The 25,098-nt window shown below is 47.4% G+C and overlaps 1 protein-coding gene across 6 annotated transcripts in view; it reads left to right on the top strand.

The window, feature by feature from the left end:
* The window catches only part of RNF220 (ring finger protein 220), a 726,058-nt gene that overhangs the window by 479,306 nt on the left and 221,654 nt on the right, over positions 1-25,098 (top strand). For all 6 annotated transcript variants that reach the window (XM_086952315.1, XM_086952313.1, XM_086952312.1 and 3 more), the window contains one exon: positions 19,099-19,144. In XM_086952315.1, coding sequence (XP_086808441.1) covers positions 19,099-19,144 — 46 coding nt within the window. The remainder of the gene's footprint in view (positions 1-19,098; positions 19,145-25,098) is intronic.

Here is a 25,098-nt window from a genome sequence, read left to right as displayed (position 1 = left end):
GCATACGCCATATTGAGTGCTGCTAGAGCAGACGCCATAATGAGGGCTTCTGGAGCACACGCCATAATGAGTGCTGCTAGAGCACACGCCATAATGAGGGCTTCTGGAGCACACACCATAATGAGTGCTGCTAGAGCAGACGCCATAATGAGGGCTTCTGGAGCACACACCATAATGATTGCTGCTAGAGCACACACCATAATGATTGCTTCTAGAGCACATGCCATAATGAGAGTTTATAGAGCACATGCCATAATGAGTGCTGCTAGATCACATGCCATAATGAATGCTGCTAGAGCACACCCCATAATGAGTGCTTCTTGAGCACACACCATAATGTGTGTTTCTAGAGCACACGCCATAATGAGTGCTTCTAGAGCACACACCATAATGAGTGCTTAAAGAGCACACGCCATAATGAGTGCTGCTAGATCACATGCTATAATGAATGCTGCTAGAGCACACGCCATAATGAGTGCTTCTAGAGCACACTCAATAATGAGCGCTTCTAGAGCACAAGCCATAATGCATTTCTACAGTTAATGCCATAAGTACTTCTACGGTGCCAACTATAATTAGCACTTCTAGAGAAGATGCCTTCATGAGGCTTCTAGAACACGTGCTATAATAAGTGCTTATACTGTTCATTCCATTATTAGCACTTCTGGAGCACACCCCATAATACATTTCTACAGTTCACGCCATAAGTACTTCAACTGTGCAACCTGTATTGAGTGCTTCTAGAGCACATGCCATAATGAACGCTTATAGAGCACATGCCATAATGAGTGCTGCTAGATCACATGCCATAATGAATGCTTCTAGAGCACACGTCATAATGAGTGCTTCTGGAGCACACGCCATAATGAGTGCTGCTAGAGCACACGCCATAATGAGGGCTTCTGGAGCACACACCATAACGAGTGCTTCTATAGCATAGGCCATATTGAGTGCTGCTAGAGCAGACGCCATAATGAGGGCTTCTGGAGCACACACCATAATGATTGCTGCTAGAGCACACACCATAATGATTGCTTCTAGAGCACATGCCATAATGAGAGTTTATAGAGCACATGCCATAATGAGTGCTGCTAGATCACATGCCATAATGAATGCTGCTAGAGCACACCCCATAATGAGTGCTTCTTGAGCACACACCATAATGTGTGTTTCTAGAGCACACGCCATAATGAGTGCTTCTAGAGCACACACCATAATGAGTGCTTAAAGAGCACACGCCATAATGAGTGCTGCTAGATCACATGCTATAATGAATGCTGCTAGAGCACACGCCATAATGAGTGCTTCTAGAGCACACTCAATAATGAGCGCTTCTAGAGCACAAGCCATAATGCATTTCTACAGTTAATGCCATAAGTACGTCTACGGTGCCAACTATAATTAGCACTTCTAGAGAAGATGCCTTCATGAGGCTTCTAGAACACGTGCTATAATAAGTGCTTATACTGTTCATTCCATTATTAGCACTTCTGGAGCACACCCCATAATACATTTCTGCAGTTCACGCCATAAGTACTTCAACTGTGCAACCTGTAATGAGTGCTTCTAGAGCACACGCCATAATGAGCGCTTATAGAGCACATACCACACCATCCCACCTATGCAAGACGAGATCAACCCCTCGGTCTCCTCGCTTACTAGCTGGCTAAACACAGCCAGGGACTTTCATGTCCCTCTCAAAAAAATCAAACGGGCAAGACTCGCTGACGCTAACCGATGGTTCTCCACTGACCTTAAAGTAAAGAAATTGGCCCTACGACAACTTGAACGCCAATGGCGTAAGAAGTACGACCCTGGCTTAAAAGAGATCTTTACGAAAGCTCGGAAAGAATACATGACAGATATCCAGACGGCGAAAGCGTCCTACTTTTCCTCGAAAATCCTGGAATCCACAAATAAATCTAAAGAGATCTTTTCCATCCTCAATGATCTTACAAACCTCGACACAGTCCGTCCTAAGATCACCCCGACCCAGATGCTATGTGATTCACTCAACGTCTATTTCATCGATAAAATACAGGACATTAAAGCCAGCATCCCTCGACCAGTGTGTCTTCTCACCTCTGGCATGTCAATTAAACCCAGCCACCATATTCTGAGCAGTTTCCCACCCATCACCCAGGACCAATTTCAAGAACTTTTATCCAGAGTAAAATCTGGCGCTCCTTCAGATAGTTGCCCGCCCCACATTTTAAAAGAGTGCTTCCTGGCCCACCCAACTCCTGCCCTTACAATTTTGAATAAATCCTTGACTCTTGGCTTAGTTCCGACAGCCTTCAAAGAAGCCATAGTCATTCCACTTCTAAAAAAACCGGGGGCTGACCCAGCCTGCAAGGCCAACTTTCGCCCGATCTCATTGTTGCCCTACCTGGCAAAAGTCCTTGAGGCACATGTGGCCAAATGTCTGTCCAATTTCCTCGAGGAATCCTCCTGCTTCAACCCCCATCAGGCAGGCTTTCGGCCGGCCCACTCAACCGAAGCAGTAGTCACGACAGTCCTGGACACCCTGCGCGACTGTGCGGACAGACGCTCTCCACAAGCCCTGGTGCTCCTAGACCTCTCGGCCGCCTTCGACACGGTCGACCACAACATCTTGGTCGACCGTGTCGAACAAGCCGGCGTCAGGGATCTTGCAGCCGGTTGGCTGAGATCCTTCTTGACTGGCCGCAACCAAACTCTACGCCTTGGCGACTTAATGGGCACCAAACAGGATATCACCTGCGGAGTGCCACAGGGCTCCTCCCTATCTCCTCACCTATTCAACCTGTACATACTCCCTCTGATCCAGACCTTGAGAGACAATCAGGTGAGAGTCTTCAACCACGCAGACGACTTACAGCTGCTGTTTACCATCGATAACACCGAAGACTCTATACGGCACTTCCAGTCCACAATGAATTTCATTAAAACCTGGATGGACCAAAACCAGCTTAAATTAAATCCGGGCAAAACGGAATTAGTCCTGACCGGCGAGAGTAGTAAGTTTTGGGGCCCGCATTACTGGCCTCCCGAACTAGGCCAAGCCCCTACACCCTCTTTGTCAGCCAAAACACTAGGAGTCACTGTGGACCGTGACCTATCCCTCAAAGCCCAAGTTGGTCAAGTGGTCTCCAAGTGTTTCTTCCAACTGAAGAAAATTCGGAAGGTTCGCCGCCTGTTTACATCCGAGGCACTCACCCAAGTGGTGATCGCTACTGTATTGTCCCACCTGGACTACGCTAACTCCATCTACCTAGGGCTTCCCAACTACCTAGTGAAGCGACTCCAGATGGCACAGAATCATGCAGCAAGGTTAATTTTGAATCAACCTAGGCGCCAGGCAGCCACTCCCCTCCTTAAGAAACTACATTGGCTCCCTGTGGCCCAGCGATGTGCCTTCAAAACCGGCTGTATAATCTTCAAGTCCTTACACCACAAAAGCCCATTATTCATCAACAACTTGATTTCCAAATATACCCCATCTCGCAACCTTCGCTCACTCCACCAGAACCTCCTGCAGCCACCTTCTTTCAACTTAAAACGCGCAGGAGGCCGCAGGTTTGCCACCCTTGCCCCCCGCCTGTGGAACTCTCTCCCGTCGGAGACCCGGAATTGTCAGGATCTTCTCTCCTTCCGGAAAGCCTTGAAGACCTGGCTGTTCAGACAAGCATTCCAATAATCCTTTCCCCGCTATGTTCATGTTATCACTATCATAGCGCCAAGCAACCAATTGGTGATAGTGCGCTCTAGAAATACTTTTATAACATAACATAACATAACCATAATGAGTGCTGCTAGATCACATGCCATAATGAATGCTGCTAGAGCACATGCCATAAGGAGTGCTTCTTGAGCACACACCATAATGAGTGCTTCTTGAGCACACACCATAATGATTGCTTCTAGAGCACACACCATAATGAGTGCTTATAGAGCACGCGCCATAATGAGTGCTGCTAGATCACATGCTACAATGAATGCTGCTAGAGCACATGCCATAATGAGTGCTTCTTGAGCACACACCATAATGAGTGCTTCTTGAGCACACACCATAATGATTGCTTCTGGAGCACACACCATAATGAGTGCTTATAGAGCACACGCCATAATTAGTGCTGCTAGATCACATGCTATAATGAATGCTGCTAGAGCACACGCCATAATAAGTGCTTCTAGAGCACACTCAATAATGAGCGCTTCTAGAGCACAAGCCATAATGCATTTCTACAGTTAATGTAATAAGTACTTCTATGGTGCCAACTATAATTAGCACTTCTAGAGAAGATGCCTTCATGAGGCTTCTAGAACACATGCTATAATAAGCGCTTATACTGTTCATTCCATTATTAGCACTTCTGGAGCACAAGCCATAATACATTTCCGCAGTTCACACCATAAGTACTTCAACTGTGCAACCTGTAATAAGTGCTTCAAGAGCACGCACCATAATGAGCGCTTCTAGAGCACACGCCACAATGAGTGCTTCTAGAGCACAAGCCATAAGTACTTCTACTGATCGAACTATATTTTGTGTTTCTAGAACACATGTCTTCATGAGGCTTCTAAAACACAAGCCATAATGAGTGCTTATACTGTTCATTCCATTGTGAGTGCTTCTAGAGCACACGCCATAATGCATTTCTACAGTTTATGCCATAAGTACTTATATTGATCAATCTATAATTAGCTTTTCTAGAGAACATAACTTATTGAGGCTTATAGAGCACACTCCATAATGAGCGCTTCTTCTGTTCATTCCATTGTGAGCGCTTCAAGAGCACAGGGTGCAATAAGTGCTACTACAGCGCACATCATACGGAATGCTTCTAAAGAACGTAGTGTATGTAATAAGCGCTTCGAGAGTGCACACCTTGATGAGCACTTCTAGAATAATATTATTCAACTTGTTGGACGTATGGAAGGTGTTATTTGGCCTTCTTAGCTGCAGGTTAGCTGTGAGCATGCAGCAGGCACTCTTCTCGCAGACCTGCCTTGCATCTCCAGGGGGAGTTGTTTGTAGTCTATGTGTTAGTAATACCTACCAACATCTTAAGTAACCTTGCATTTAGTAACCTAACACACCATAAGGTAAGTTAGATATAGTTTGTCTCAGACAAGCAGGGAATCAGGCCAGTAGCTGCGGTTTTCTTGGGAGATTTCCTATTGAAAAGAGGAGAGAAATACGCCTGCTGGGTTAGGTATATGAATTTCATAGCGCCCAGATCTCTTCTATAAGGTTATGCAGCCTCTGGCCTTTAAATTGAATCGCAAGATGTCACAGATGCAGGCGCGGTTCGTCCATTGGGGCGTGGGGGCGTAGCCCCCCCTGCCCGAAACCGCCCGCAGCTCCCTCGCGTTTGTCACAGTCTTAACTCAAAATCATGTCAATGAATCAACATGACGTCAGACCGCCCTGCGGTCTGGCGTCATGTTGATTGATTGACATGATTGCACAGGCGGCAACACAAGTGCGCATGAGTGGGGACAGAGGGTGAATTTTTACCCGTGCCCACGCATGCGCACTCGTGTTTTTGCGACGTTGCGCATGCCCATTAGGAGCCCTAATGGGCATGCTGGGGCGAGAAGGTACCTGTGCCCCTGGCGCCAGGATTGGCCAGGGGCGCTGCAAGCCTGTGACGTGTGGGAGCAGAGCCCAGAGGTGGCGCGGACCAGGACCGGCAGCAAGGTAAGAGTGTGTGTTTTGTTTTTATTTTAAAGGGTTTGGTGCGAGCGTGCGTGTATGCATGAATGTTTGGTGGAGAGTGTTGTGAATGGATGTGTTTGTGTGTATGCGTGTGTGAATACATTTCTTTGAGTGTTGTGTATGAGGGTCGGGGGGGGGTCGCCGCCGGCCTGAGTGGCCTGGGGCCCGCACTCGCAAATCAGTTTGCGCCTCACCACTGTAAAATGTCACCAGCCGCCCCTGCACAGATGCACCCTGTCACAGCTCCGAACGATTTGTGAAAACAATCTAAAATCTGCTACTTGCCATCCCTTATCTGCACCTGGTACGGTTTTGAGCGATGACCGATCCTAAAGTCTCACACGCAGTTATCGCCCCGGTCAAACGTCGATGCTCCACTGACCTGCACCCAGGGCTTTAAGTGGGCCGGGTCTTACTGGTGCTGAGCACCGGCAGTTTTTTAAAGGAGTCCTCGAAACGGGTCTCTTTCGGGCTCCGTTTTGTGCCCTTGCACAGGCGGTCCATTTTTTTCCAGACTGCAGTGACAGCAGGCACATCAATGTGCGTGTGCTCACACTGCTCACTTCTCACTAGTGGAGAAGTTACGGCCTGAGGTCATGCCAGGTGAGCGTTGTAGGCAAAGGGAATCGTTTAGAGAGACTCATTTTCTCTCTGGAATTTCCTTCTCTTTTTGAAACATAGGAGCAGCAACATCGTCTTTGTCACCCGGGCTTTAAGTGGAAGCTTTTTCAATATTTTATACAAGCCATAGTTGTTGTTTATTTATCTTATTCAGCTAGCAAACATTGACAAAACCAATATGACTTGTTGTAGGAAAGATGTTACTTGTTGTATCATATCTGGATGCAATGACAGAAACAGTAAAATGCAAGTCGGGCGGCACAAATTTTAAGCTTATGTTTTTTTAAGCCACGCCCTTACATTGACCGTGCCCCTTTAAGAAACCGTCCAGTTTTCTCATCCCACTGAAAACCCTGCCTGCACCCATCCTCTGCAGGCCCTGCAGTCTCGTGCCTGGCCCGGCATGCACCTCGGGGCCGCTCTTTCCAGCTTTTCTTCTCGTTGTCCCCCCCTCGAGCCGTCCGCCTCGTGCCGCCTTCCCTCTGTGTCAAAGAGACACCTCCGAGCAAGCTGCTTTTAATTTGCCCCGCGGCCCCGGCTGACACCGAGGATCTGCACTGCAAGTTAAATTCCCGGCTGATCAATACCGCAGAAGGCCGGGAGTCTGGCCGCTCGATATTTTTTTATCTGTCTTCAGCCCAGTCCTGCTGATGACAGCCCCGTCGTCGAGCAAAGGCACTCAAGGGCGTCAGGGCCTTCGGAAGCGCGCCTTCCCCGTGCTGGACGTGTCTTTTATTTTATTATTATTTAAATAAAAAAACATTGATGCCTTCAGAAAAAGAGGTTCACAGGCTTGGCCTTTCTTTAATAACGTTCTTATGATTTATCTCGGGTTTTAATTGAAAAAATTTGCGAATTAATTGATTCCAGGGTTTTGGCAATTAACGCTGTAATTGGGTGCATGATGAATTTCCACCGGACCCATCGGTTCGACCTTCCAGGCGCTCGGCCATGTGTTGTCTTCTGTGTCTCTTCCTTGCTATCCCGCTACCGTCTGGAAATGGTGACATTAATGGACATAATGAAAAGACCCTAGTTCTTTAAGTGAGTGTAGACTAGAGTGTAACAAAAATAAGGGACAGTGGCAAAAGTTAGCGAGGCACCTCCTTCTGCGCTCATGTTTGTGGAACAAACTCCCGATCAGCCTCTTTTTTTTTTAGCAGTTTTATTAAGCGCGACTGGGCCCGAAGGTATCAGAGAAGTTTACATGAGCACCAGTTGCATTACAGACGGACATATTCATGTTTTTAGCCACAGGGAGATTAAGTGAATAATCACAGGATGTTTGAGTCTCTGGTCAGACTCAAACCTTGAAAGTCGGCCGCTCTAGCCGTTAAGCCACATTGCTGTAAGGACAATTACTAAACTTTTAGGAAACAGCTCGGCCTGGCTGTTCTGAACCAGAGACCTGTGTGTCTCCTTCTTGCTGTCTGCGTCAGGCACACTGGGAAACCCTTGTCAGAGCAGGCATGCGCATTACAAATTCACATGCATAACGTAATGTGCATAACATACAAAATAAGGCTTGTGATTATCATCAACAACAGAGACGCTCCAGAGTTGAATCTGCACCAGGCAGCTCAGATCCGGACAGGTAGCGAGAAGTGACTGCTGGAGCTGTCTGTAGGTAGCCCCATTAGCCACTCACACCTCCGTTCAGTATTGCACCGGAAGCAGTATAGGTGGGCGAGACCAGAAGGCCCTGACCAGAGTGCAGTCAGCTAAGGCTGGGGGCTAGGCTGCATGTCTGGCTGGGCAAACGGTGCTCGGTGATTTGGAGCCATCTGAAATAGTTGGACAAACAGAAAGACCAAGGCCGGAGATGTTGTGTCCTAGTGGAAGTGTCTACTGCTAACCCTAAGCACGGATCTGTAACGTCCAAGAGAACAGAATTTACTTGTGGTCCCGATAGCCAATTCTAAAAACGTGCCCACAAAATCGAAGAGACTAGGCCATTACGCCCAAGTAAAGTAATTGAAATCAGTTGGTAATCCATCCAAAATACTAACGAGGCTTTCGTGCTTCTCATCGAGCAAATTCTGCTTGATGACTGCATGGTTCTGATTGCAGGCACATTGAATTTGCGTGGTATTGAGTGGCACAATATGCGGTTTTATATTCAATTTGGGTAAGAAGGAGAGCCTTGGTTTGCAAGATAAAAAGATAGTAATCAATTACAGAACCTCTGGGCATTTGCACAGGGCAGTATCTAATTAATATCTTTGTGTAAACCTGCTTTAAATGATAACAATTGTTTCGTATAAAAGTTCTTAAAAATAATAATAATATAAGTAACAAACTATAAATAATAGTAGTAGTAATAATAATAACAAAAACAATAATAATAATAGTAATATTATTAATTATAATACTATTAATACTACTAGTAATAATAATAGTAATACTACTACTACTACTAATAATAATAATAGTAATACTACTACTACTACTAATAATAATAATAACAGTTGTTATTGTTTCAGCGTTTTCCACTACTACCGCCACTGCTAATAATAACATTCTTATCATCATCATCCTCGAGCATGGTACCTGATTGACTTCACAACCAGCCGCGGTCGGCAGTAGGAGTTCCTGCAGGGCGGTGACGTGGGGAGGGGGAGAGCCAGAGGGGGGGGGGGGCTTAGTAATGTATGGATTACGGAGTTTAACAGGTAAGTAAACATATAAATGAATAAAACGAATTTCGTGGGTCGCACTGCATTACCAAATGCGATGCAGTGCGCGCATCGAAATTCGTTTTATTTATTTATATGTTTACTCACCTGTTAAACTCCGTAATCCATACATTACTACCCCCCGCCCTGCCCCTCCCCATCCCTACTTCACTGCCCTGCAGGAACTCCTACTGCCGACCGCGGCTGTTCACAACTAACACCTGCTCCATTTCCTGCCCCCGCCCAACAGTTCCAGCTCCTCGAGACAAAAATTGGAAAACAAACTAAATCTTTGTGCTAAACAGACAGATTTAAAGGTGCTGGCAGAGCAGACTCAGAGATGAGGTGGGAGAGGAGTGGGCCTAACGGCTAGGGCGGCCAACCTCAAATCTGGGGAACCAGGTTTGAGTCTCGGCAAGGACGCGCAACATCCTGTGATTTTGGGCAAATCACTTTATCTCCCACACCTAACAAAAATTAATGTGTCCTCATGTAACGCAGCTGGTGATCGTGTAAAGTGCTCTGATACCCGATACCTTCGGGTCAAGTTGTCCTATATAAAACTCGATTAAAAAAAACACCGAGATGAATCAAGCAAATACCTGCAAAGAAATGTGTGAATCTTTCTGATCTGACTTGGGACAGGATCTTAAGCCAGGATAGAGCCTGGCAGCTATATTCTGTAGTGTCTGGTGTCTAGAAGGAATTTTAGAACATTAGACTGTCAAGAGCTCCACTGAAGATAAAGACGTGGCTCAGGGCTAATAATGGCTGGTATAAGCCTTCTGCTCCATCATTCCAATGCTTGTCTTTCTGCTTCTCACTTTTAATTTAGATTTGCGATTTGTTAAAGGCCCTCACCCTTGTTATAGGACGTCCCCTGCAGTTTGGGCTTATAACTCGAGTTCAGGGCCTTTAGAATTTGTATAGCCCTCAGCAGCGGGCTATATGATTTGGAAGAGTCAGGCAGAGTTTGTTCCTATAGATCAGGTGACAGGGATTACAGCCTGGACCACGTTCCATTAGGAATCCTAAGTGAGCTGAGGCTGAATTTTTTAATGGTACTGTTATATTTGTATTGGAATGTTATGTGAGGCTGGCTTATGTCAGCAATGATGTATTGGGGTTCCATCTCTGAGCTCACTTTAGAGTGTGGCAGTGACCGTTGACCAGCTGCGTCTGGTAGGGAGGTTTTGGGTTTCTCCTGACAATAAACTTCACTTAAATGAATACCGGAATACGTATAATCAATTACAACAGGTACCAAGAACCAAGAAGCAAGTAGCTGCCTGCAAGGTTGGCATTATAAATGGTACCAAAATTACTAACAGTATTATCTGGAAGAGTAGTGCCGAGCTCCCTTTGTTCTTTTCTCAACCAAGCCTGAACCGGCTCCAAAATCACCTTCAAGCCAGAGGATGACTTGGATGATGCCATTACAGAATGTGAAACTAAAAGCATTGGTAATGGGCTCAAGAGTAGCCACAACAAAATTATAAACCGTTCTCGTTCATCGCCCCATGGATGATTGTATCTAAGCCTTATTGTGGTACCAGGGTCCAGCCTTTCAAAGTCACTGCCTGTCAGGAATTTTTCTTATTTCCAAATAGGTTCGTTTGTCGTGGCCTAGTGGAGCAGACAGCCCTAGTAGTTGCTACATGAGAAATGAGATACTCTGCCAGGCTTTCAGAGGGTTTACGAGTCATTCACACTTTGGATCACTTGAAAGTCCAGCTTAGCAATAGCTCTGTACCTAGAGCAAGTCAGACTCTGCCTCCAGGCCTTGGCTATCGCCCCCTCTCTACGGACATTCACTTTTTCATATCCGAGACTCAATCATGCTCAATAATTTCCTATTTAGCCACGTCTCTACAGGAGGCAGCGATAACACAGGGACGAGCCCTTGGGGGTAAAACACCTTCTCCATCCCTCCTGATTTCATAACACCAGGCCATCTGCCAATTCAAGGCAGATTACAGCCGGCTAAATTCAATTTCTCCCCACACCGGGGCCCTGAGAGCCACTTGAATAAGCGAACATGACAGCGGCAGGATTTTTGTCACATCTCCTGTCTTCGGGCTGGAGAAGAGAGCAGCCTCATGCGATGCAATCAATGTCTGGATGCGCCCTACATTGGCGCTCTTGGGTCGGGGACCCCGTGCAGTGTCAGGGAGCTCAGACCGGGACCCCAAAGCCTTGGAAGCTTAGCTCCTGTTTGATAGGTCTGTTCCATTGTCAGCATCTGTTTAGCCAGGCGTTGTAATACTTCCTGGCTCCCGATCCCTCATCCTCCGCGTGGGGTGTGGGCCTGCATACAAATGCTGTTATTAAGCACAATCCCGCGACCACCCATCCATCCATCACCTTCCCATGGGCTAGCGAGGTGTCGCCATGCCCGTGCAATGTTCCTACAACAAGTGCAGGCCACCACCAGACACATATTTCAGGATGTGGGACCGCCGCAGGTGCCGCCTGGCGAGTGACAAATCGAATCACGGCCAAATCATTTATTTCTTAATTCGGTTTGCTGCGTGTTAGCCCGGGAATCTACATGAGAAAGATTACTTTAATAAGCCGAAAAATTACGCTGCCGTCCGGTATGGGATGTTGAACTTTAATATGCAGTTGTTTCAAATATATGTAGGGCTTTTAGGAGAAGGGGAGGGGGAGGCCTTATTAAATCTGTAGCATCTGCGAGGCCCGGGGATGTGTGTGTACATTACATTTCAGGGCGTTTGACAGAATAGTGGGCAAATTAACAAATTCTTTTTCACATCAATCGTCTTTGGCGGCAGCCTTTCTGTCTGTCGCTGTGAGACAGAAAAGATGCGATTTCACAGATGTTTCCCCTTCCTATCAATTTTGTTTAGCGTGTGTTTTTTGTGTAATAGCTGTCTCAGTACTGCCCACACTGCTCTGTCCGAGGTGGCTGGCGCCCTACAGTGTACTAAGAATTTTTGTAGTGTAGACCAAACTGCTTGGCACTTTAGACACATCAGACAATGGTGTAATTTTGCTCGGGCTCTAACACCACATGTTCTCTCTTGAAGTGAAGAGAACCTAAATAACTCGTAAAATGCTGAATACAAATAAATCCATATTCACTTTTATTATGGCCTACTACTCAGGGCACAAGTCCTAAAAAAAGAAGTGGGGAGACTAACTAGATAGGCAGCTATGCAAGGGAAATCATGACGCATGCCATCATAGCGCATGATGTCATGATGCGCGACATTGCAGGTGACATCACAGGAAGTGAGATCACAAGAAGTGACATCAGATATTAAGACCTCGCACATATATTTATCAGGTGTACCATGAGTACATTTAAGCACATTATGAGATTTAACAAATTAGATTCGGCGTTGCGATTTTGCCCAAAAAGTGCTGCAATCCCAACGCAAAATCTGGGCCTCAACTAATACATTTATGTTTTTAAAAACTGCCACAAATATGTTGGCAACAAGGAGAAGCATGGTAGTAGATCTGTTATGCTTTATTGTTTGCAAAGTCTACATTTTAAAAAATTTGTTTGGGTTAAGGCATCTCCTATGAAGGTGCCTAGTAAATCTCAGGAAATTGTAATAATGGTGAGATAACTCTGGTGGATAATGCACTTGCTGGAGAGATCTGTGCTTTGTAAAGTCCCAGATCAAAGTAGTAGAGAAGGTAAATGGGTCTCCTGCAAAGCACTTCATCTAAGATGCAGATGACAGATTTTTATTTTATGTTGGTAGTAATTTGTATGTTACGTAAAGAGCTCTGACACCCTACAGTGGGTTGCATAGAGCTAAAAAAGAAATAAAATAATGCTATTGAAATTGTTATTTGTATAAATACTGGGACAGACCAACACACCTGACATTCCTACAGTGCATGCATCTATTATACACAGGGACTGAACAAAGGAAACAAATGCCTCTCTTAAGTACTTGTGAAGACATAACAAGCTGTGTGCCTTTCTTTCCCTTCCGTGGCATTTACATTTAAGTGTGAGGTTCCAGGCCGCCTCCAGTCAGGATTTTCGAATAAAAGGAGGCCTGATGGCCCCTTAACTTTGACTCAGCTGGAGGTGCCCAAACATTCCCTCACTGCCTGCATGTTGCTGCTGCGAATCAAAAGCAGACAACGTGCAGGCGCTGCTGAACGTATCCCGGTGTCTGAAAAAGACACCGGGACAAGTCCAGCATATTTCTGTGGGGCCCAAAACTTGGCAGGGGGGACAGCTTTCACCCTGTGAAAAGAGTGGGTGGACGGCTTGTACCTGTGTGTATCCCCGACTTGTGCCCTGCTAGTACTTAATTACTCACCGGAAAGATTGTATCCTTAAAATCAAATGCCTTTTAGGTCTGCCCTGTAGACAGCCCCTGCAATTAAAATAATACATATTAAAATGCACACACACATAAATTTATATATATATGTATATATATGTGTGTGTATATATATATATACACATATACACACACATATATATATACACACACGCATATATACATACATATATACATACATACATAAATTGGGGGGTTTTGGGTCACTACTCTTCACCCATTGGTCTGTTCAACTGTCAGTCATGTTTTGCTTCTGCTCATCACAGCATGGGGCAATGGGCTAACCACTGCAGCGACTGGCTCTCTTGTACTGTGAATGAAAGCATTTTGCCCGTCACATATACGCAGATTTTGTTCTATTCTTTGTCCATTTTTATTTATTCTTTTAATTATTCTTGTGTGTTTAGTACCAATAGTACCTAATCTTTGCTCAATAATAATTAGATTTTCATGTGCTGTGCTTTAAAACTGAAACAGAGTTCTATTGTTGTAGGTACACCTTCCTGCTAGAGCACACAGTTCAATTAGAATTATGTTTTTTTATTTCAAATTTTGATTTTAAGCTTATGGTCCCCACATTTGCATAGTAGCTTGTTTATTTCTTCAGCATTCGTTTACAATAAAAGAACACAAAAAAAGACCATGTCAGCTTGCAAGGCCAGACCTATTTGCTTTGCCAATTCTTAGACTGTGTGAGGCGCATGTAGGGATGTATGTCTGGTAGTGCTATGTAATAATATTTTAGAACCATATTGTATTTTGTGGGCTGCTACAGCTGTTTGTTGGTATCAAGATCTTAGCAGAGCCTTGTGAAGCAGTGCCATTGACTATTGGAGATTGTTCCAAAGGTCTCTTGGACTATTGGAGAGCATTGTGAGCTATGTGAGAATTGGTTGGAGGCTTAGACAGGGTCCATTTAGATCTATTTTTGGGGCATATGTTGGTGGCTATATATGGACCTCACCAACTCACCACCGCCGAACACCTACACTTCCAGATCCACACCGACCCCAAGACCACCCTCAGAGGAATCCTCATCTACAGACCCCCGGGCCCACGCACACAATTCAATGAAGCCATCGCTGACTTCAGCAGCCCACTTGCCCTCGCCTCATCAGACTACATCCTCCTAGGGGACCTGAACTTCCACCTGGAGAAAAACAATGACTACAACACCATCACCCTGCTCGACAACCTCGCCAACCTCGGACTCAAGCAACTGGTGAAAAACCCCCACCCTCTGCACCGGCCACACGCTCGACCCCATCTACTCTGCCAGCAGCCACGTTGCCTTCAACCACTCCACCGGACTACACTGGACCGACCACAGCTGCATCCACTTTACCTTTAAGAAGACCATATCCCACCACCGCCCGCAACAGATCCCCTGTAGATGCTGGAGCAAAGTCACCGCAGACCAGCTAACCACATCACTGAGCCAGAACCCACCAATCAACCCTACTGACACCAACGACGCAGCCAGCAACCTCACACAGTGGATCGTCAACTGCGCCGACGCTCTTGCACCACTGAAGAACCCTCCAGGCAAGCCCGGCAACAGGAAAAGAACATGGTTCACCGACGACCTCAAAGAATCAAAGAAATGCTGCCGAACCCTCGAGAAAACCTGGCGCCGCGAACACACGACGGAAAACATGACAGCCCCAAGAACGTCACCCGCAAACACCACCAGCTGATCCGCACTACCAAAAAGACATCTTTCAAAGAACGGCTATACAACAACACACACACAACAGAAAGGAACTCTTCAGCATCGTAAAAGAGCTCTCCAATCCCAGCGCCAACAGCAACGACATCACACCGTCGCAAGACCTCTGCAACTCCCTCGCCACGTTCTTTCACCGCAAGATCGCCGATATCCACAACAGCTTTGGTGCCCAGACTCCGACCCCCAGCCACCGAACCAATGCCCCCCACATCCACCCTCAGCGCTTGGACTCCCTTACGACCCATGCCCTCACCACATCTTCAACAAAGCCGACACCATCATCGCTCCCCACCTACGGAACGTCATAAACAACTCCCTCGCGTCCGCCACCTTCCCAGAGAGCTGAAAGCACGCAGAGATCAACGCCCTACTGAAGAAACCCACAACGAACCCTTAAGACCTCAAAAACTTCCCCCCCATCTCTCTTCTTCCCTTCCCGGCAAACGTGATAGAGAAGATCATCAATAAACAGCTGACCGCATTCCTCAATGCCAATGGATCCCTCGACCTATCCCAGTCCGGATGTCGAGCCAATCACAGCACCGAGACCGCCCTCATTCCAGCCACCGACGACATCAGGACCCTACTCGACAACGGGGAAACTTCCGCCCTCATCCTCCTAGACCTCTCAGCCGCCTTTGATACAGTCTGCCATTGCACCCATAATAACCCGCCTCCACAACGCATGGCTCCAAGGTAAAGCCCTGGACTGGATCACCTCGTTCCTCTCCGACAGAACCCAGAGAGTCCGCCTCCCTCCCTTCCGCTCCGAGGCCACTGAGATCATCTGCGGCGTACCCCTAGGCTCATCCCTCAGCCCAACCCTCTTCAATATCTATATGAGCCTCCTCGCCACCATCGCATGCAAACACAACCTCAACATCATCTCATACGCCGACGACACCCAGCAGATACTCTCCCTCACCAAAGACCCAGCCACCGCCAAACTCAACCTCCAGGAAGGAATGAAAAACGTCGCTGAATGAATGAAACTCAGCCGCCTGAAACTGAACTCAGACAAGAGGGAGGTCCTCATCCTCGGACCATCCCCATCCGCTTGGGACGACTCCTGGTGGCACACAGAACTGGGCATCGCACCGACACCCACTGACCACGCACGCAACCTGGGATTCATCTTGGACTCCTCTCTCACGATGACCAAGCAAGTCAACGCCATCTCGTCATCATGCTTCAACACCCTGCGCATGCTCCGTAAGATCTTCCCGTGGATCCCTACCGGAACTAGAAAGACGGTCACCCAGGCCCTCGTCACCAGCCGACTGGACTACGGGAACGCCCTATATGCAGGAACCACAGCCAAACTTCAGAAAAGACTCCAGCGCATACAGAACGCAACCGCACGACCCATCCTCGACATCCTCCGTCACGGCCACATATTGGCCCACCTGAGAGACCTGCACTGGCTCCCCGTCAACAAAGGATCACGTTCAGGCTCCTCACCCACGCACACAAAGCGCTCCACGACATAGGTCCTGAACACCTCAACAACCGCCTCACGTTCTACACTCCAACATGCAAACTCCGCTCCGCCAGCCTCGCCCTCGCCACCGTCCCACGATCCGCAGAACCACCGCTGGAGGAAGATCATTCTCCTACCTGGTAGCCAAGACGTGGAACTCCCTCCCCGCCCACCTACGACTGACCCAGGACCACCTCACATTCAGGAAACACCTCAAGACCTGGCTCTCCGAGCAGTAGCCCCCCCCCCCCCCCCCCCCCCCCCAGCGCCTCGAGACCCTCACGGGAGAGCAGCGCGCTTTACGAATGTACTGATTGATTGATTGATTGGACCTGTGATGGGCTAACCTTTTTGGGGCTTTGTGACTATCTTTTTGGGCTGAGATCAATTATGTTAGAGAGATATGACGTTTTTTAGGAACCAGGTGATGCTATGTTGGGGCAAAGGGCCCTTCTTTTGAGGATTGTGCTTTGTTGTGGTTTGAGCTCTTTTGGAGTCTATGTGCTGCTTTGCCTGTGGCAGCCTTGTGGGTGTAATGCAACCAATGATGTGTGAATACCAGTAACAATTAGTCCAACTCGAGAAGTGAATGCCGCCTTTGGAAAGGGGTTAGCGGCCTGATTTCTCGTAGGGAGTCTGGAGTTTTCCAGGAAAACGTTCTCAGCCCCAAATAACTTCCTGAGTGGGTAACAGTAGAAAAGGCCCACAGAGTGCATAGGCATCAGAATTCCGATTACTTTACACCGGAAGTTAAGTCTTATCACAGATGGTTAATCCTTGCATGGTTCCCATCATTCCCTGTCTGGCACATCACAGCATTCATCGGAACCCAGCATTGCTCCTCCACGGCATCACTCGGTTAGTGTATTGTTAAGAGTCAATAATACAGCGGTATTTATCACAACTTCCGGATACTGTCAAAGCCCCACCTGTGTTCTTTCACTTTTAGGGTGCAAGTGAGTTCATTTTTGTAAAACGCGCAGGACAAACGGCATCCCCCCAAAGCACATTCATACTTACGTTCCTACGTAAATGTGAGACAATTTAGTGTATTGAGTTGATGCTTTTGAATTGTAGTTTGCTAATACGATAATAGCACCACATAGAAAAACGATGAACTAATTTGACATGTTTTGACTTGATTTTTATCTGTGTGCCAAGTATATTTTGAGTTTTTCTTCTCCTTTTTACTCCTTATAATATTGTGTTACAACATTAGTCACTCAGTAGTGGTGCTTCATTAGGGACGTCTACTCCTCTTTCTTCAGGGGCTTATAAAGCCAGCCATTGTTGATCTGCAATATTTTGAGTAAAGTACCCCAACCATACAGATTGGGGTATTGTTAGTCACTGTGGCGTTTTGTGGCATGCTATTCGCTTAACCATATGTTGCTAACTTACTGGTAATGACACATAGTGACATAGCACCCCGATTCCCTCTGAAAGGTTATATACAAGATTGCTACTATTTATAAGTGTTGTTATTTCTGCCAGCTGATTAATTCAGGAAGCTAGAATGGGTAGGCCTCGGCATTATGGACTTTATACACTATATGTACATTTTATTTTCCTTTCTATGAACATGTTGGTAGATGTAAAACATATGTTAGTATTGTTTTGTATAATTCCTATAAAATTAGAATTATTTGAATGGAAACACGTTATTAGACAATTCCACTGAAATTTACATTGTACTTATTGCTAATCTTTCAGCAGGAATCTCTTTAGAATGGTCAGAATGGATGCTCTTGGCAATTCTGTAGACTATTCCATTAGAAATGGGCTTCCAAGCCTTGAAATGATTTAATGGCTTGTAATTTCCCCCAAATTCTGGATAAATCTCCAAGACGTTCAAAGTGAAAGTAAAAAAAAAAGATTTTTAATTATATGGTCATATCATATTCACAGAATGCTAAATTTAAAATTTCCAACAAGGTAAAAAATTCATGCTCAATAATTCAGATCTCGTTTAATAGAAAATGTCCCTTTATAACATTCTCTGCATGTCATACATATTTTCGAATACTTAAATTGCATCATTCTTCTATATTTTTCTGGGCTCATTGTACAGAATAAAATATTCCTAACATATACATAATCAGGTTATTGGAATGTCACATCGTAGCTTTGTGACCTTATCAAGGCCTTTGACATATCCTTTGCGCTGCTGCATGTCACAGATCTCATCAGGAGTCGCAGTGTCACGAATATGAGATACTTCATCCCAAATATTGTGGATCTGTTGTCACCACGCCAGTAAAATAGCTGACATAAGCAAAGTAAACAAACGTACAAGTACAAATATCATAAGGTAGTGAAATAGGATTCTCTTTCCATGTAGTCTGCTCCTTTTGTCCAGACACCGAATCAGCTCCAGAGCATGTTGCTCTCTCTTTGTACAATAAGGATGGTGAGCGGTAAATGTTTCATACTCCTACATCAGCTGAAGGATGTCGGACAGGAAGGGGTGAGGGAAGTACAGGGTACACCTCTTGAATGGGTAAGCCGCAAGTATAAACTGACGCTTTCTTTTCTGTCCCCTTCTCTGTTGGCAGTAAGAATTCCATGCTGAAGGAGGTGATGATGCCCAGCACGCCCAAGGTAAGGAGCGACTGTACCACGGCACATTCATACACCACTGCTTAATTTATAAAAAATAAAAAAATGTGCTATGGCCCTTGTCAGGAGGTCACTGCAGCTTGGACCACCATTGCCTCTGTTAGTGCCGCCTGTGACAGTACCAACACCAGTACTAACCATCTCACACCTACAAGTGTGACATTTCAGACAATTACGGGCCCCCAAAGTTAGAGGAATGGCTTGGGCAGCAAGTGTTTATCATTTTAATGTATATTGAATTATTAAATACCTGTTGTTGTGCTCATCTCTAAATTAGGCAAACAGCGCCACCATGTGGGAGTTGTTATAAGTGCTAAAGATAACAAGTGTTGGTGCTAAGCACCGGAAACCACCAGCTCAAATGAAGCACTACACACATGCTCATATAATTGCCTTATGAATGATACATGCCCCACAGGCAAGCATGCGCTCGGGCGCTCACATATGCATGTATGTATAAATAGACAAGCCATGCACATGCTCAGATGCACAGACGTATACACAAAGAAGCATGCCCATCTTGGACACGCATCTACACATGTGCACTCAGATACAAATACAAAAACTCACCAGTGCCCTCACAGAAAGTGATTAGACAAACCTGCTTAGGAAAAACTCATGCACACATGACTACTCACATGTAGGGACAACTACTTAGATGCACACACAGAGAGGGGAGTAGCTTGGTCAATAAGACTGAGGGGGGTGTGAGTTTAAGATTTTCCGACAATCATGTTGGCATATAGGAGAAGTAGTGCATGAGGGGGGCTTACAACGACATCACCCCATCGCAAGACCTCTGCAACTCCCTCGCTTCATACTTCCACAACAAGATCACAGACATACACAGCAGCTTCGACAACCAACCAACGCACTCCATGACCGAACAACCACCCCTCACCACCACCCTCCACGCCTGGACCCCGATCAGCACCGAAGACACCATCCGCACGATGAACTCCATCCACTCCGGATCACCGACCGACCCCTGCCCTCACCACGTCTTCAACAAGGCCGACGCTGTCATCGCACCCCACCTGCGAGACATCATCAACACATCCTTCAACACCGCCACCTTCCCGGAGAGCTGGAAGCACGCCGAACTCAGCGCTCTACTCAAGAAACCAACAGCGGACCCCACCGACCTCAAGAATTACCGCCCCATCTCGCTTCTCCCGTTTCCAGCCAAAGTCATCGAGAAGACCGTCAACAAGCAGATGGCCGCCTTCCTCGAGACGAACGGATCCCTCGACCCCTCACAGTCCGGCTTCCGAGCCAATCACAGCACCGAGACCGCCCTCATCGCCGCCACCGATGACATCCGGGCCCTGATGGACAATGGAGAAACAGCGGCCCTCATCCTCCTAGACCTCTCCGCGGCATTCGACACGGTCTGCCACCGCACCCTAGTACGGCGCCTCAGCAACGTCGGAATCCAGGACAAGGCGCTGGAATGGATCATCTCCTTCCTCGACGGAAGAACACAGAGAGTCCGCCTACCACCATACAAGTCAGAGGCCTCCGAAGTCATCTGCGGCGTCCCCCAAGGATCTTCTCTGAGCCCCACCCTCTTCAACATCTACATGAGCCCCCTCGCGGCCATCGTACGCAAACACAACCTCAGCATAATCTCCTACGCCGACGACACCCAGCTGATCCTCTCCCTGACCAACGACCCCGCCGCCGCCAGAGCCAACCTACACGAAGGGATGAAAGAGGTAGCCGAGTGGATGACGACCAGCCACCTGAAGCTGAACTCGGACAAGACGGAGGTCCTCATCCTGGGCTCCTCACCCTCCGCCTGGGACGACTCCTGGTGGCCTCCCGCCCTGGGCACCGCACCCAAACCGACAGACCATGCACGCAACCTGGGCTTCATCCTGGACTCCTCCCTCTCCATGTCCAGGCAAGTCAACGCCGTCTCCTCGTCGTGCTTCAACATCCTACGCATGCTACGGAAGATCTTCTGGTGGATCCCCACAGAGACCAGGAAGACCGTCACCCAGGCCCTCGTCACCAGCCGACTGGACTACGGCAACGCCCTCTACGCCGGCACCACCGCCAAGCTCCAGAAGAGACTCCAGCGGATCCAAAACGCCTCAGCCAGACTCATCCTCGACATCCCACGAACCAGCCACATCTCCGGACATCTGAGAGACCTCCACTGGCTCCCCGTCAGCAAGAGAGTCACCTTCCGCCTCCTCACCCACGCACACAAAGCCCTACACGACCAAGGCCCGAGCTACCTCAACAGCCGAGTCAACTTCTACGCTCCCAAACGCCACCTCCGATCAGCCAACCACGCCCTCGCCGCCGTCCCCCGCATCCGAAGAGCGACTACAGGAGGAAGGTCCTTCTCCTACCTGGCCGCCAAGACCTGGAACTCCCTCCCGACCGACCTGCGCCTGACCCAAGACCACCTCTCCTTCAGGAAGAAGCTGAAGACCTGGCTGTTCGAGCAGTAGCGGCAACCCCCCCCCCCCCCCCCCCCCCCAGCGCCTTGAGACCCTACGGGTATGTAGCGCGCTCTATAAATGTCACTGATTGATTGAAGGGCCACTGGAAAGGGAAAGGAGTGCCGATTGTGAGGGATACTTAAATCAGTATTTTGCTAAAAAGCCATGTATTAAAACCTACATAACAGAGACGAGAGTGCATGTGTGTGTGTTTTTGTCTGAGTGAGTATTTAAAAAACCCAAGTGAAACTCGGCAGACGCCTTATCAAACCCGACAGAAAGCTCCTACATCCAACTATTTATGAAATAATACGTTCATTAGGTGAGTGTAACACCGCAAATCCCCCACTGAAGCTATGCTCCTGCACACACAGACCTCCAGGCAAACACACACAAATGCCCCACACATGCAGCTACACAAAAGTACACGCACATACGTACACATACTTACACATGGAACATGCCCAGACACTCAGTCTACAACACACATACATGCACACCAGGACACATAGACTCCTGTACACAAACACATGCACACACTACGCGTACACCCTGCCAACTGCATGTGCACACTTCCCATTAAGAGTCTTTTCTGTACCATTGCAACATCGTGTTCACCGGGCTTCCACTGCTGCTCTCTCACTGCCCAGACACTGATGCCACATGCAGAATCCAGCTCAGATGTTCTAGAAACGTGTCAAAGAAAATTAAATCACAGTGGCTCGAAGGGCGGTGAATGGTGGACCCTGCTCACTTGATCCTGTGCAGGGGGCTGCTATGGTAGGAATGCACACAGCCTGCTCCTGGATTACCCTAAGTCCAAGAGGTTGTATATGCAAAGGCTCAAGTCATTGGAAGAGAGAGATGAAAGGCAGTGTTATCAGAGCAGGTATGTTTTACTGAATATGCTGATGAGAGCAACACTACATGCAGCAGCATGCTTCGTTTTAGGTCTCAAGAAATTTGACCACATTTCCCCTGCCCTTCAGGCCCTCCAATGGCTTCCTACTGAAGCATAGGCCCAATTCAAAACCACCTGCATTAGCGCACAGCAATCATCTTCACCCTCCTATCTAAGTGAGTGAGAAACTGAACATCTGTAGCTCAAATAGGGGTTACAGAAATGCTCAATACCTGCTCCTGGAACCCCCCCCCCCAACACCTTCAGTCGAGAATTATACATGAGCCAGTCATTCTCTGGTAGTGCCACAAGAATCTGGAACTCCTTACCTCCCTCCTTCCACCGAACACCCTGCATAGGCACCCTCAAAAAGGACACTGAAGCACACCTCCTTTTTTGTCAGACACCTTGGTTAATCACCCTCGACCAGACTTAAGTACTCTCTCCAACGAGATATGAACTACCCCCATAATGTTAAATCACCATCTTAATTGTTGCTTTAACTGTGTTCAACCATTCATTAATCTGCTGCATCTATCCTGGTTGCAGCTACATGTCTCAATTTAATTATTGTAACTGTAACTTGTTTAACCCTGTATCCTGCTATTGTTGTAGAGCACTCTGATGCCTTCGGGTTATGTCCGCGCTATATAAATTGCAAAATTAGCAGTTTTTTCTCCTCCCTCTGGGTGCCCCTGTTGGGCATTCCTTCCAACCTGAAAGGATGTGCTGAGGGGCTAGTGACACAGGTAAGCACTTTGTGTGTAAATGAACATTATGTTGTCTTTGTGATTTGGGGTATGGAGAACTGTCTCAGATAAAATGTAATTGGATAGAAACCACAGACTTGGCGAAAAAGCTGCCACTTCATCTGACTGTGCCGATTAAAAACAGATCGGACCCAATTACACCAAAACTCTCTAGATATGTTTAAAGAAGAAAACATCAGTGTGGTGCAAAACACATGCAGCGGGTTATTACAAGAGAAAGAATATACCCTGGAAACAGAGCCCTGAACCTGTCCACCCTTCCAGGACACCTCTGTGCAGTAACACTGCCACAGTGGCTGGCATCACACTCCTGCCTTGCCAGATTCTCTCCTGTGGCAGGCGGACAAAGCTCTGCAGATGTCTTGATTGGCTAAGTTCCTTGGTGGTGAGCAGCCACGGTGAAGGCAGGTCACTTTTAGACCCCATTCTTTACGGAAATCCCCATTCAGTGCCCTTAGCAAGACACCATCATCCCAGAACGCGATCTCCACAACCGTAGGAGCTCCTTAGCCTGAGAGCCAGCACATGCCAATGAGGGGCATTGGGATCTCTCTGTTTTTGAGGGTCAGAAACATTCTTTAAAAGTGTAGATAATGATTTTGATCTTCTCACGCACAAACACCAGCATGAACAAGAGGAGCCTTCACCTTGAAAGTTCCAGAGCCCCAGAGGCAATCAAGGTGTCCAGGCTCTGCGGATCCTGAACATGTGATCTGTGAGTCCATTTCATAAAAAGATTAGAAGATACACTTTGACTTGGTGGATTTTGCTCTCACAGGCACCACAAGTAAGTGGTAGATTCCGCCTCTTTCACTTAGATGGAGGAAGGCGCAAACCACTTGAAATAAGGCATTCTTTGCCTAAGATGGATGGCAAGCTTTCATCTAAGGGTTTTCATCGAAAGGCTGGCAAAGAAGACAGCTTTGATGTTAAAAAAATATTTTCCAATGCTTCAAAATGTGGGCTGCTTGGGAGTAGAGGCCAGGCCTCCTCTTAGTTTGCTGCCGGCACAAACCCAGTAGATTGAAATCATGTCCCCCTGAAGGACTCCTAGCCCCTGAAGGACTCCTGCCCCCTTGAAGGACTCCTGCCCCCTTGAAGGACTCCTGCCCCCTTGAAGGACTCCTATCCCCTGAATGACTCCTGTCCACCTGAAGGACTCCAGTCCACCTGAAGGACTCCTGTCCACCTGAAGGACTCCAGTCCACCAGAAGGACTCCAGTCCACCTGAAGGACTCCTATCCCCTGAAGGACTCCTGCCCCCTTGAAGGACTCCTATCCCCTGAAGGACTCCAGTCCACCTGTAGGACTCCTATCCCCTGAAGGACTCATGTCCACCTGAAGGACTCCAGTCCACCTGAAGGACTCCAGTCCACCTGAAGGACTCCTATCCCCTGAAGGACTCCTGCCCCCTTGAAGGACTCCTATCCCCTGAAGGACTCTAGTCCACCTGAAGGACTCCTATCCCCTGAAGGACTCTAGTCCACCTGAAGGACTCCTATCCCCTGAAGGACTCCAGTCCACCTGAAGGACTCCTATCCCCTGAAGGACTCCTGCCCCCTTGAAGGACTCCTATCCCCTGAAGGACTCCAGTCCACCTGTAGGACTCCTATCCCCTGAAGGACTCCTGTCCACCTGAAGGACTCCAGTCCACCTGAAGGACTCCAGTCCACCTGAAGGACTCCTAGCCCCTGAAGAACTCCTGCCCCCTTGAAGGACTCCAGTCCACCTGAAGGACTCCAGTCCACCTGAAGGACTCCAGTCCACCCGAAGTACTCCAGTCCCCTTGAAGGACTCCTATCCCCTGAA

This window comes from Lissotriton vulgaris, chromosome 1_1 (genome assembly GCF_964263255.1).
Source record: "Lissotriton vulgaris chromosome 1_1, aLisVul1.2, whole genome shotgun sequence".
Lineage (NCBI taxonomy): Eukaryota > Metazoa > Chordata > Amphibia > Caudata > Salamandridae > Lissotriton > Lissotriton vulgaris.
Note: the sequence above shows the minus strand (reverse complement) of the source record. Positions and strands in the feature narration are given on the sequence as shown.